This window comes from Muscardinus avellanarius, assembly GCF_963383645.1.
Source record: "Muscardinus avellanarius genome assembly, chromosome: 7".
NCBI classification, from domain to species: Eukaryota; Metazoa; Chordata; class Mammalia; order Rodentia; family Gliridae; genus Muscardinus; species Muscardinus avellanarius.
In genome coordinates, this window is record NC_137793.1 from 32,151,678 (window position 1) to 32,166,200 (window position 14,523).

General features: G+C 45.7%; 1 protein-coding gene across 1 annotated transcript in view; it reads left to right on the top strand.

Moving 5' to 3' along the window:
- Window positions 1-14,523, top strand: part of ARHGEF37 (Rho guanine nucleotide exchange factor 37) — a gene marked incomplete at both ends in the record, with an annotated part of 38,406 nt that overhangs the window by 6,594 nt on the left and 17,289 nt on the right. Inside the window, 2 exons of the mRNA XM_080699407.1 lie at window positions 2,508-2,655; window positions 12,506-12,705. Of these exons, the coding sequence (XP_080555533.1) occupies window positions 2,508-2,655; window positions 12,506-12,705 (348 nt within the window). The remainder of the gene's footprint in view (window positions 1-2,507; window positions 2,656-12,505; window positions 12,706-14,523) is intronic.

A 14,523-nucleotide genomic window follows, 5' to 3' on the forward strand; every position in this document is an offset into this window, starting at 1 on the left:
CGATTGGTTCCAGGGCCCCCTTAGATACCAAATATCCATGGACATTCAGCTTCCTTATATAAAATGGCATAGTATTTGTATAACACCTATGAACATCTTCCTGCACACTTTGAATCATCTCTAGGTTACTTATAGTACTTAATGCAATGGAAAGTCTAAGGACAAAGTTGTTGCATTATATTGTTAAGGGACTAATGACAAGATGAAAAATGTAATGTTAAGCCAGGCGTGGTGGTGCACGCTTGTAATCCCCGCGCTTGGGAGGCTGAGACAGGAGGATCGCGCAGCTTCGAAGCCAGCCTCAGCTATTTAGTGAGGCTCTCAGCAACTTAGTGAGACCCTGTTTCCAAATAAAAATATAAAAAAGGTCTGGGAGTATAGCCTGGAGGTAGAAAGCCTCTGGGTTCCACCCCTGGTACCACCGTAAAAAGAAAAGAAAGAAAGAAAAATGTAGATGTTTGGTACAGACACATTTTCCTTTTGTAACACATTTGGTTCCTGGTTGGTTGAGTCCACACAGACACAGAGGGTCCACTGTCATTATTGTCTGTTTTTCCCATTCTAGTATAAACTCCAAAGGGCAGGGGCTTTGTTTCATTGACAGAGCTTAGCAGAGTGTCTGGCACATAAATAAATAAGCAGTTGGCAAATATTTGGTGAAGGAACTTTATGTCATGTGTTCTTACATGTATCATCTTACACACACACTTACACACACACATACGCACACACCACGTGGAGCTTGGAGCTGAGTACTAATTTTATGCCTTTTGTATAGATGAGAAAATGGACAGGCAGAAGGGCCGAAAACTTCACCAGATTACAAGATGAGGAAGGAGTACTCTAACGTCTGTCCCTAGTTCTTTCTATTCTGTTTCTGTGCTGGGATTGAAGTCAGGGGCATTCTACCTCTGAGCCACACATCAAGCCCTTTTAATTTAATTAAATTTAATTTAACTGTTTTTGGTACTGGGAATTGAACTCAGGGGCATTCTACCTCCAAGCTACATCCCCAGACCTTCTTATTTTTTGTTTTGAAACAGTCTCGCTAGGTGAGAGTCTTGTTAAGTTGCTGAGACTGTTCTCAAACCTGGATCCACCTGCCTCAGTCTAAGTACTGGGATCACAGGCAAGCACCAACACACCCGGATTATTTTGTAATTTGAAACAGGGTTTCGCTAGAATTATAGGCACGCATCACTGAGTCCAGCTTGGCCTTAGGTGTGTGTGTGTGTGTGTGTGTGTGTGTGTGTGTGTGTGGTGTGGTGGGGATTGAACCCAGGGCTGTTCTATCTCTGAACTGTACCCTCAGCCCTATTTTGCTTTTTATTTGGAAACAAGGTCTTGCTAAATTGCTAACAGTCTCACTAAATTACTGAGGTTGACTTTGAACCTTCAGTCTTCCTATCTCAGTCTTCTAATCTTGGGATTAAAGGTGTGTGCCACCACACCTGGCTGGCCTTAGTTCTCTTTGACACCAAAGCCCTTGCTCGCTTGTAACTACCCTCACTGCGCTGCTATGTGTGTCTTCATAAACTCAGGGTTCCTGGTTGTACTTGCCCCATGTAGTTCGTTGCGAAGATAAAATAAGTGAAAGGTCACCAGTGTGTTTTGTAAGCTCTAAAGCATTGTCCAGCTGCGGGCATCGTTACCATTACTGCTGCAACTGGAGCTGCCATTTATATATAGTTTAATCACCCTTAATTCTATATCCCAAAACATAAAATATGCCGGGTGTGGTGGCACACACCTGTAATCCAAGAACCCGAGAGCCTGTGACAGGATGATTGTAGTTTTGAGGATAGCCTCAACAACCTAGCAAGACCCTGTTTCAAAATAAAAACTAAAATAGGGCTGGGGGTGTGGCTCAGAAGTAGAATGTGCCTGGATTCAATTTCCATCAACACACACACACACACACACACACACACACACACACACCAAAAAAGAAAACCCACAAAATCTAAAGTACTCAAACAATTCAAAACTTTTTGAGCACTGGCATGATGCTATAAGTGGAAAATTCCACACTTGACCTCATGTGATGGGTCACAGTCAAAATACAGGTGCACCAAAAAATATGCTGTAAAATTACCTTCGGGCTGTGAGTATAAGGTTAATACAGTACATCAATGAATTTCCTGTTTAGTCTTGGGTCCTATCCCCAAGAAAAATTATTATGTATAAGCAAAATCCCAACATACGAAATAATCCCAAATCTAAAACAGTTCTGGTCCCAAGCATTTAGGATAAGGGATACTCAGCCTTTTGTACTGATAGGTCTCCGGCCTATGCCTTACACCATGTGTCCCTCAGCAATTTATGGAACTGAGATGAAAACCCAGAAACTCAGGAAGATGCGGTCACTGGCCTGTGGTGACTTGCTGGTAGAGCCTGAGGTCTCGCAGCTGAGCTGCGGTGGCTTGCCTACTCACCACCTCCCTGCTCAAAGCAAGAGAACATACAGGCATGACCTCGATAACTCCATGTTGCTTCTTTGCCATCAGGTAACTTATTCCTGGAATTCCAAGAGGAGTTTGAGCAAGTCTATAAGGTCTACTGTGCCAACTATGACCAGGCCCTGCAGCTGGTGGAGATATACCGGAAGGAGCCAGACCTGCAGCAGGGGATCCAGGGAATCATTGAGGCAGTGGTGTGAGTAGCAGACAACATAGCCTTTGCTCCTGTCCCATTGACCCTAGGCCCAGGGCCACTTCCAATCTCAGTCCTACTGGGGGTTGCTCATGCAGCTGCAGGATTATTGTCAGTATCAGTCAGGATAGGCCAAACCATGCTGCTAAAAAAAAGCAGCTCCCAAACTTCAGTGGTTTTGAGTAACCAAGATTTATACCTTCCTTATGCTACACTGGGGGGGAGGTTCCTTTTATCACCCTCACTCTGGGAGCCCTACTCATAGCAGCTGCTTTCGGAAGCATTGGCAGTAACTGTGACAAAGGAAGAAGGAGCTCTGGAGGTCAGGCACTGGTATTCATGGCTCTGGCTGACACCCATCACTTCCACAGCTCATTGGCCAGGACTAATCACTGCTTTATCCACCTGCCAGGAGATGGGTGCAGAACCCTACCAAGTGTCCAGAGGCAGAAAAATAGAGACACTTAGCGAACAACATTCAGCTGCTGCAGAGGAGGGCAGTGATGTGGTGGGAACCAGGGGCATCAGCAGGGGTGATGGGAAGCAGGGGTGCATTACCTAGAGTCCCTCTACAGACAGCTGAAGTCTTGCCATGCAGAAAAGGGTCAGAATTGTCCCTAGTGGCCTCAAATCCCAAAGCTGGCACCCGTGGGCAGAAGCTCCAGAGCAAGAAATGTAGGGAACATTTTTTTAATTTAAAATTTTTATTAAAATTAGTTACATAATTTAAAAATTATATACATTTACATAGTAAAAGAATCTTCCCAACCTGGAACCTTTATTCACTGAATTACCACCCCCACAGTTGTTGTGGATGGAACCCAGAGACATTCTACCTCCGAGACATTCTACACCCCCAGCCCTATTTTTTATTCTATATTTTGAAATAGGGTCTCACTAAATAGTAGCTGAGGCTATCCTCGAACTGTGATCCTCTTGTCTCAGCCTCCCAAATGCTGGGAATACAAGCGTGCACCACCACGCCTAGTTTACCACCCCTAAAGTTAAGATAACTACTTTTAAAAGTTTTCTATGTATCTTTTCTTTTCTTTCTTTCTTTTTATTTATTTATTTTTTTAACTAAGGGGAATTCTACCTCTGGACTACACTCTCAGCCCTATTTTTTTTTTTTGGTGGTACTGGAGGTGGAACCCAGAGGCTTTCTACCTCCGGGCTATACTCCCAGACCTTTTTAATATTTTATTTGGAAACAGGGTCTCACTAAGTTGCTGAGAGCCTCACTAAGTAGCTGAGGCTAGCTGCGAAGCTGCGCGATCCTCCTGTCTCAGCCTCCCAAGCGCGGGCATTACAAGCGTGCGCCACCACGCCCGGCTCCCAGCCCTATTTTTAACTTTATTTATTTATTTATTTTTGTGATACTGGTGATGAAACCTAGGAGCTTTCTACCTCTGGGCTACACTCCCAGACATTTTATTTTATTTTATTTTTTATGGTACTGGGAGTGGAACCCAGGGCCATTCTACGTCCGAGCTATACCCCAGCCCTATTTTTTATTCTTTATTTTGAAACAGGGTCTCTATGAGTTGCAAAGGGCCTCACTAAGTAGCTGAGGATGTCTGCGAGCCACAATCCTTTTGTCTTAGCCTCTTAAATGTGGGATTACAAGCGTGCACCACCACATCCAGTTCCAGGCCTATTTTTTTATATTTTATTTGGAAACAGGGTCTCACTAAGTTGCTGAAAGCCTCATTAGCTGAGGCTGGCTTCGAACTCAGATTCTCCTAGCATAGCCTCCCAAGTACTGGGATTACAAGCGTGTATCACCATGCCCCGGCTAAATATTTATTTTGGAACAAGGTCTCACTAAATTGCAGGGCCTCACCTGAGATCCTCTTGTCTCAGCCTCCCATGTACTGGGATTACAAATTTGCACTATCACATCCTATGTATCTTTTTGTAGTTCTTATTTTGTATTTACAAGCAATTACAAATTACAATATATATATATGGTTGTTTTCCTGGTGTGTGTGTGTGTGTGTGTGTGTGTGTGTGTGTGTATGAGAGAGAGAGAGAGAGAGAGAGAGAGAGAGAGAGAGAGAGAGAGAGAGAGAGAGAGATTGGGGTTGAGGATGGGTAGAAGTTATCATTACTATGAATTTATCTTACTCAGACATCCCTTTTTTCTTTTTTCTTTTTTTTTCTTTTTTTTTTTTTTTGTGGTACCGGGGGTAGAACCCAGGGGCTTTCTACATGCGGGCTACACCCCAGCCTTATTTTATAATTTATTTGGAAACAGGGTCTCACTAAGTTGCTGAGATCCTCACCAACCAGCTGAGGCTGGCTTCAAACCTGTGTGATCCTCCTGTCTCAGCCTCCCAAGTACTGGGATTACAAGTGTGCGCCACCACGCCCGGCTTCTCTCCCTACCTCCCTCCCTCTCTCTCTCTCTCTCCCTCCCTCCCTCCCCCCACCTCTCTCTTCTCTCTCTCCCCCTCCCTCTCTGCAGTACTGGGGGTGAAACCCAGGGGCATTCTACTTCTGAGCTACACCCCCAGCCCTATATATATATATATATATATATATATATATATATATATTTTTTTTTTTTTTTGAAAAGGGCCTCACTAAGTAGCTGAGGCTGTCTGCAAACCTCGATCCTCCTGTCTCAGCCTCCCAAATGCTGGGATTACAAGTGTGCACCACTATGACCAGCTCAGACATTCATTCCTTTACACCCAAGAGAAAGACAGAGTAGACTTAGGTCTCTGCAAATGAGATTACCCCAAGCAGAGCCTCCTGTCTCCTCTCCTCCTCTCCTCTCTTATTTTTCTCTCACTTCTCAATCTTTCCTTTTTTTACAAAGCCTCCATTTCAAGCCCCCGTGTCTTAGCTCCTCCCTGCCTCCAAAAAAGCTTTACTGATTTTCTCCCGAGTCTTACAAATGTAGGCTTTTTCAAGGGTTGCTAAATACATTTTTATAGGAACAAGACAGATTACAGAAACCAGGGAAGCTGGGCACGGTGGCACACATCTATAATCCCAGTACTTGGGAGCCTGAGACAGGAGGATCAGAGGTTCAAGGACAGCCTCAGCAAGTAGTGAGACTGCTGTCAACCTAGTGAGAATCTGTTTTAAAGGCTGGAGGTGTAGCTCAGAGGTAGAACACATCTGGGTTCATTCCCCAGTTCCATACACACGTGCACAAAAAGAAACCAGAGAAACCAGATTCCAGATGTAGGACAAAAGGGAGCGGTAGGGACTGCAGTGAACCCAAAACAGCGGACCGTGGGCCAACTGTAGCTGCAGCACAGCCTCAGGGGACTACTGCTGTCACGTAGCTTTTGCTACGAACCCGCCCCCCCCCACCCAGTGGATTTAATTTTTTTGGTTGTTGTTGTTGTTGTTTGGTACTGGGGTTCCTGGAAACCCTTCTACCTCCAGGCTGAAGCACAATGGATTTTAAAACATTTATTTAAGTCGGGTGTGGTGGCGCATGCTTGTAATCTCAACATTTGGAAGGCTGAAACTGGAGGATCGCGGTTCGTGGATAGCATCAGCTGCTTAGTGAGGCCCTCTGCAACTTAGCGAGACCCTGTTTCAAAATAAAGAATAAAAAATAGGCCTGGGGGTGTAGCTTGGAGGTTGAATGCTCCTGGGTTCCATCCCCAGTACTGAAAAAAGAAAAAAAAATTTATTTAGCTGACACTCCACATATTAGTAGCCTAGCTGGGCTCAGCAGATGATTCTTCTGGGCCTGGCTGAGCACCCCACGTATCTGCAGTCACCGGCATGGCAGCTTTGTGGATCCTGACTGAGCGTATTCATGCACCTGGGGCATGTGTGCAACTTGGCTCTGGTCATGAGTTTCTTCTTCCCGCAGGCTGACTTGTTCCAGTGGTGGTCACAGCACTGAGGGCAGGGGTGAGGGCAAGGTCTTTGTATTATCGCTCCAGTCAAGTCCTAAGGCTAGCCCCGACTGGAGGGCGCGTCACCTTCAGAGGGTTGTAGGGACGGGGTAGGGATTGTTACAGCCAGGTTTTGCAAACCTTCCGCGGCATTTGCCTTGTAGATCTGTGGCCAGATCTCTGCTTCTTCAAGAGAAGCCAGCCAGAAGCTGAGCTGTTACGGCTCCAGGCGTTCCATGTTGGCACCTAGTCCTCACCTGTTGGAGGCGAGGTGGGCCTGGGGTCATGGAGGCTGCCGCTGGTCACGACTTCTGCAGTCGGAGCTTCTCGCATAGGCTCTGGAACCAGGTTGCTTGGCTCGTCTAACCTGGCACCTGAATTTCAAATCTCAGAACCTACTTTACTTAGGGGTGAGGAATAATAACAGCTCCTTGGAGCACGCTCGCAGGGCACACGGTGACACTCGGAAAACCCGGCTCTTGTAGGTTCCTTGGCTGCGCAGAGATTAGATATGTGTGCCAAGATCACACAGACTTGTGATCCTCCTGTTTCAGCCTCCCAACTACTGAGATTACAAGAATGCGTCACCACACTAAGCTTATGCATAACTTCAAATAATCAATATATTGGGCTTAACTGTAAAACTAAAGAGAAAAGGAAAATAATTTCTTTTATTTTTCCTTTTCCAGTATTGAGAATTGAACCCAGCAGCATTCTACCATTTTAAAACAGAACAGAGTCACCTAGGCATGGTGGTGCACACTTGTAATCCCAGCGTTTGGGAGGCTGAGACAGGAGGATCTGGGTTTGAGAACAGCCTCAGCTACTTACTGAGGCCCTTTGCAACTCAGTGAGACCTTGTTTCAAAATAAAGAATAAAAATGGGATTGGGGGTATAGCTTGAAGTTAGAATGCCCCTGGATTTCGTCCCCAGTACCGTAAAAACAAACAAACAAACAAACAAACAAACAAAGTCTTGCTACATTTATGTACATGAATCTCGAAGCCTGTGATTCTCCTGTCCCAGCCTCTCAGATACTGAGATTCTAGGTATGCACCACAATGCCTAGCTAAGAAAATAATTTCTAATAAATCAGTGTATGTTTCAGTGTGCAAATTCTCAGATATGAGAATACTAAAAGATATAATGAAGCAATCAGGTGCTGTATCTACTTATAATAAACAAGATTGGATTTAAAGAAAGAAAAGCCTGGAGCAAATCTGTATAAGAAGTGCAGTAAGAAAAGCCAGGCGTGGTGGCGCACACTTGTAATCCCAGCCTTTGGGAGGCTGAGATGGGAGGATCGCAGTTCACGCACAGCCTCAACTACTACTTAGTGAGGCCCTTGCAACTCAGTGAGACCCTGTTTCAAAATAAAGAATCAAAAATAGGGCTGGGGGTGTATCTTGGAGGTACAATGCCCCTGGGTTCCAGCCCCAGTACCAGGAAAAAGAAAGTGTAAGAAAATGAAGGAGCAGAGAGTGCGTGGACCTTAGCATAGCAATGAGCTATAGCGATGAGCAGTGGAAAGAAAAGTGACTTACCTGTACCTGGTAAGAGAAAGAAGAATATGACCTGATTGATGCTGGGATGAGATGAACCACCGGGGAGGCAGCGGAAGTGAGTCAGAGCCATATTCTCACCAATGACCTGAGTCTCATCTGCAGGAGGGAGTGTCGTCGTGATTGCCAGTATTTTGCTGTGTGACTGACTGGATAGAGTCCAAGTGTCAACACATTATCCTTTGGTCCTTGGAATCACAGTACATTTCCAGGCTCTGCGTGTTCAGAGGGACACATGAAATGTGGAGCTCATCTCTGTGATGCAGGACTGTGCGTGCAAGACATCTAGGGTGCCTGGTCCCTGCCCAGTAAATGTCTGCGTCCCCTGGCCTGCGAGTTTCCAAGATGCCCTCTGTAAGAAGGTGTGGCCCAAGGCTCTGCCAGGAAGAGAATTCTGCTCATTGCTATAGCTCGAACTTGCCACCCTCCCAAGTGCTGGGTTACAAGCATAAGCGGCCACACCCCCACTAGATTGTACCTTTAATTAGAGTCTGTGATCCTGACATGCATGGTTCTCCCTCCCCCACCCTGTATTTGGGTGGATACGAGGGCAGGGTGCTTTTATTTCCATGCTGGGAGTGGAACCTAGGGCCTGGCGCACATGCGTGTTAGGCTCCACCGCTGAGTGCCACCTGTCATGTCTTTTTGTGTGTGTGTGTGGTACTAGGGATGGAACCCAGGGGCCTTCTACCTCCAGGCTACACTTCCAGACCTATTTTTATATTTTATTTGGAAACAGATCTCTTAAGGCAGCTGAGGCTGGCTTTGGACCTGCGCGATCCTCCTGTCTCAGCCTCCCAAGCACAGAGATTACAAGCGTGCGCCACCACGCCCGGCTGCCTGTCGTGTCTTGTAAGGCAGCGCTTCCCTGGGAAGTCAGCGTTCAGGAATGTACCTTTTCAGAGAGCAAGAAGTGCCACCTTACGGTGTAGTGTCCTCTTGGTTCGAGGTGCCAGTAGCCTTGCAGAGGCTGCTCAGTACAGCGGCAAGCACCCAAATTCCAAACTCTCCAGGAAAAGTTTGGAAAAGGCAAATATATCCTTCTTTGTTTTCTCTTATCAGCTGATTGTTTTCAGTGAAACAGTAATATATGCTTATTGAAGAAAAAGAAAATTTAGACCATATACAAATATATAAAGTGAAAAGAAAAAGTCCATTTTCTCTTCATCTCCCATTTCTCCATCCCTTTCCCAATAGTTAACACTTGCCATTCGAATTTTCTATTTTTTTTGTGTATATTTACAAACAGATAGATGGATACATAGATCTCTCTCTCTCCCTCTCTCTCTCTCTCCCCCTTCCTGTCCCTCCCTCTTACTCACTCTCTTTGTATTAGGGATTGAGCCCAGGGAATTCTACCTCCAAGTCACACCCCCAGCCCTTTTTATTTTTTATTTTGAAACTAGGGTCTCACTAAGTTGCCAAGGGACTCACTAAGTAGCTGAGGTTGGCCGCAAAGCTGCAGTTTTCCTGTCTCAGCCTCCCAAGTACTGGGATTACAAGCGTGCACCACCATATCTGGCTTCTCATGAAAATCTTTTCAGAACAGTATGGATTGTTCTCTTGCAGTCTCTGACAGTGTGTGTGTGTGTGTGTGTGTGTGTGTGTGTGTTACTGGAGATTGAACCCAGGAGCACTCTACCTCTGAGATACCTCTAAGCAAGATCTCACTGGGTTAGTAAGAGTCTCACTACTTGCTGAGGCTGTCCTCGAACCTGCGACCATCCTGTCTCAGCATTCCGAGTATTGGAATTACAGGTGTGTGCCACAACACTTGGCTTTCCTGGAGTCTTTTTATTTATTTATTTCTGGTAATGGGGATTGAACCCAGGGGCATTCTACCTCTGAGCCACACCTGCAGCCCTATTTTATTTTTTATTTTTATTTGAAAACAGGGCAACGTTAAGTTGCTGAGAGCCTCACTAGATTGCTGAGCCTGTTCTTGAACCTGCCATCCTCCTGTCTCAGCCTCCCAAATACTAGAAATGCAGGTGTGCATGCCCAGCTTTCTATAGTCTTTTGTTGTTGTTGTTCAGGACATGGAACCCAGGTGCATTCTACTAGCCCTATTTTTTATTCTTTATTTTGAAACAAGGTCTCACTGAGTTACTGAGGGCCTCACTAAGTAGCTGAGGCTGTCTGTAAACCACGATCCTCCTGTCTCAGACTCCCAAATGCTGGGATTACAAGCGTATGCCACCATGCTTGGTTTCCTGTAGTCTTTTTAATGGATGCATAAAGTTCTTTCCAGGACAGTTCATAAAGTCTGATTTACTTGATTATTCTCCTGTTGATAGATTTTTGGGTTGTTTCCAATTATTTGCAATTATAGAGTTGTGGACTAGCTTCCACTTTTCTCCTTGTTTGCTTGAACCAGTGTTTCTGTGAGTAGATTTTTAGGCTGGGGTCAATCTAGCAAAGTGTTTGTGCATTTCACAAACTGTCCAACTGCTCCCTGCTTCTGTCAAGAGCCTGTAAGAAGTCCTGTTTGAGTGGGGCGTGGTGGCACACACTTGTAATCCGGTACTTGGGAGGCTGAGATAGGATGATCGCGGTTCATGGACAGCCTCAGCTACTTAGTGAAGCCCTCTGCAACTTAGTGAGACCCTGTTTAAAAAATAAAGAATAAAGCCGGGCATGGTGGTGCACACTTGTAATCCCCGCGCTTGGGAGGTGTAGACAGGAGGATTGCACAGGTTCAAAGCTAGCCTCGCATGGCTTAAGAGACCCTGTTTCCAAATAAAAATGTAAAATAGGTCTGGGAGTGTAGCCCAGAGGGAGAAGGGTTTCCAAGAACCCCAGTACCACCAAAGGGGGGGAAAAAAAAAATAGGGCTGGAGGTATAGCTCAGAGGTAGAATGCCCCTGGGCTCAATTCCCAGTACCACAAAAATAAAAATAAAAGAAGTCTGGTTTTCTCGCACAGCCAATTCCGTATAGTAGCTGGCAGGCTTATTACCTACCTGAAGGCTATGTAAAAAGACCTCTCTGCCAAACGTGGTGGTACGTGGCTATAAACCCAGCTACTAGGGAGGCCAAGGCAGGAGGATCACAAGCTTGAGGCCAGACTGGGCAGCTTAGAGGCCCTGTTTCAAAATAAAATTTGCAAAAAGGCTAGGGGCGTAGCTCCGTGGCAGAGTTCTGCCTTGCATGCTCAAGGCCCTATTTTCAATCCCTAGTACCACCCCCAAAGCCCACATTCTCTACACGTTACCTTAGCAAAGCTGTACTTGAGTGGCCACCATGATGCTCTAGTGACCCTCTGGGGACTGTGAAGAAGGGGTGTGATCATCTCTTGGAGGCCCCCTTACCCTCTGATTTGAGAGGTGACAGTTGTTCCTAGGAAGCCATTGGCGCTTTCCCGTGGAAAGCAAACCCAGAAAATGGAGTTTTGCAAAATGTCTGCCAACAGTTTCCATCTCCGCTGCCCACAGTCAGCCGGGCTCCAGGACACCCTTGGGGAGAGCAGATGGGCAGCGTAGGCGTGTCCTGATGCACAGTTAGGGTGGCGCCGCCTGCCTCCCCACCCCGGCCACCTCCGAGGGTCTCCCACCTGCTCCGGCTGTTCTTAGCCTCATGGCTGCTCTTTCCTGGACATTTGATCTGGAGAGTTTTCCTTAGGAAGAGAAACAAAAGGCCAGGGCTTGATCAAGGAGAGACCAGAGGGTGGTCCCGAGCAGCATTTGCGAGTCTTTGTGGAGGAGGTACCGCAGACTGTTGAGGTGTGGCGTTTTTGAGTTTCTAAGAAGTCAGGAAGGGCTGCTGGTAGAAATGAAGGAAAGCCTCATAACGTGCCCTTGACTATGGGGACTTCTGATGAAATTCCACCACCAAGAAGGAGGCTGGAAATAGTCACCTGTCCATCTGGCATGAACCGCAGCAGCATTTGTTCCTGTAAGGCTTTTGGCTTGTTTGTTTACTTTTTAAAATAAAAAAGTCAAACTTAGAGAAAAATAGGATAATAGAATAAGCATTTATTGCCCACCTTCTAAAAGAAGCAAAATAGTAAAATATTTTACTGTTTTCTTCATCTATTTTAATGCTAAACTATTTATTTATTTATTTATTTATTTATTTATTTATTTATTGTGGTACTGGGGATGGAACCCAGGGGCTTTCTACCTCTAGGCTATACTCCCAGACCTATTTTATATTTTATTTGGAAACAGGGTCTCACTAAGTTGCTGAGAGCCTCACTAAGTAGCTGAGGCTGGCTTCGAAGCTGTGCGATCCTCCAGCCTCCCAAGAGTGGGGATTACAGGCATGCGCCACCATGCCCGGCCAATGCTAAACTATTTAAAAGAAGTTACAAGTATTAGGACTTTTTTGCCCCTAAATACTTAAATGCACAATGTGCTAATTATGAACCAGTGACCATAGTTAGGAGAATGCCATGAACTACCTAACACCAGCCTTCTCCCTCAGGCCTCAAGCTGGACCTTCCGGCCTCAGTTTCTTACTGGTAATTCCTCTGCAGAGGATTACCAGGTACCCCTTGCTGCTGCAGAAGATCCTGGAGAACACACTCCCTGATGCCAGTGCCTACCCGGTCCTACAGAGAGCCACCTCCGCCCTCCAGGACGTGAACAGCAACATCAATGAACACAAGATGCGGAAAGAAGTGGGTAAGGACTTGGAGCATTCAGGGGCTACAGTAGTCAGAATGCTTCTGGTTACAGAAAAACGCATCCCAAACTGGCTTCACCAATAAAAAAGAATGTAACTATAAATTCGGAGTTCACTTGGGCATTAAGCAGGGTTTGATCGAGGTGCTAGCTCCATTTCCCGGAAACTTGCTTGTCTTTGCTAGCTACTGTGTATCAGCTCCATCTTCATGCTGGTGTCCCTCAGAGTGTAAGTGGCTCTTGCTGTTCGTATCTGTACACCATGCCCTCCAGGGTAAAACAGGTTTTCTCCCCTTACCCATAAAGATTAAATTGGAGCATCACTCCGTTAAGACCACTTAGATCATGTGCTCACTATGAACCAGTGATTGTGGTTAGGAGAATGGCATGAACTGGTTGGCTTAGGCCTGGGTTATGTGTCTTTCTCTGCACCAATCACTGTTGCCAGGAGGACGAGTTTATAGGGATTGGCTTATACCAGTTAGTAGCCACCCCTGGAGACGGCACGGGGCCGTCATCTCCAAACCACAGACCTGCTGTACTGTGGAGGATAAATGAATACGGGGGAGTTAGAGAATTATATGTAGATATGGGGGCAGGGGACCACGCCTTTCCTCTCAGGTTGTTGTAGTAGAAAAGCTTAGAAAATGTAGCAATATCCCATGTATAGAGAAATTTAGTTGCACACGCATATTTCACTTAAAAATAATAACTTATTTTAGTTGTACAAATATATGTGGGGTACAGTGTGACAATTCAATATACATATACAATGTATGATGACCAAATCAGGGTAGGCATCGGCTAATGTTTTTCAAGGGTTAACTATACATTTGTGTGTGTGTGTGTGTGTGTGTGTGTGTGTGTGTGTGTTACTGGGGACTGAACCAAGGAACATTCTACCTCCGAGCTACACCCCCAGCCCTATTTTTTATTCTTTATTTTGAAACAGGATCTCACTCATTTGTGGAGGACCTCATTAAGTAGCTGAGGCTGGCTGCGAACCTGTGATCCTCCTGTCTCAGCCTCCCAAGTACTGGGATTACAAGCATGCACCACCACACCTGGCTTTATACACGTATTTTTCCTTCATTCCTTCACTATTTTTTTTTTTTTTTTTTTTTTTTTTTTGCGGGTCTAGGGATGGAACCCAGGGGCATTCGACCTCGGAGCTACAACCCCTGCCCTATTTTTTTATTCTTTATTTTGAAACAGGGTCTCACTAAGTTGCGGAAGGCCTCACTAAGTAGCTGAGGTTGTCCGCAAACTGTGATCCTCTAGCCTCAGCTTCCTGAATGCTGGGATTACAAGCATCCACCACCACGCCTGGCCCTTCATTATCGTTTTTGATTCTGACACCAACCTGCTGAGGTTGGGCCTGTCAGCCCCATTTCACAGGTGGGCAACGAAAGCTTACAACATCTGTTTCTGGTCACAGAGCTGATAAGACACAGGGCCATGTTTGGGCCTGGGCAGGCTGTGGTGGTACATGCCTGTAATCTAGTACTTGGGAGGTACTAGATAGGAGGATCTCAGGTTCAGCAATTAGCAAGACCTTGTTTCAACATAAAAAATGAAAAGGGCTGGGGGAGTGGCCTAGAGGTAGAATGCCCCTGGATTCAATCCCCAGTACCAAACAACAATAACAACTCTACCTTAGGCCACATTTTTTGTTGTTGTTTTATTTTATTTATTTATTTTTTTGTGGGTCTGGGGATGGAACCCAGGGGTATTCAACCTCCAAGTTACACCCCCAGCCCTATTTTTTATTCTTTATTTTGAAACCGGGTCTCACTGAGTTGCAGAGGGCCTCACTAA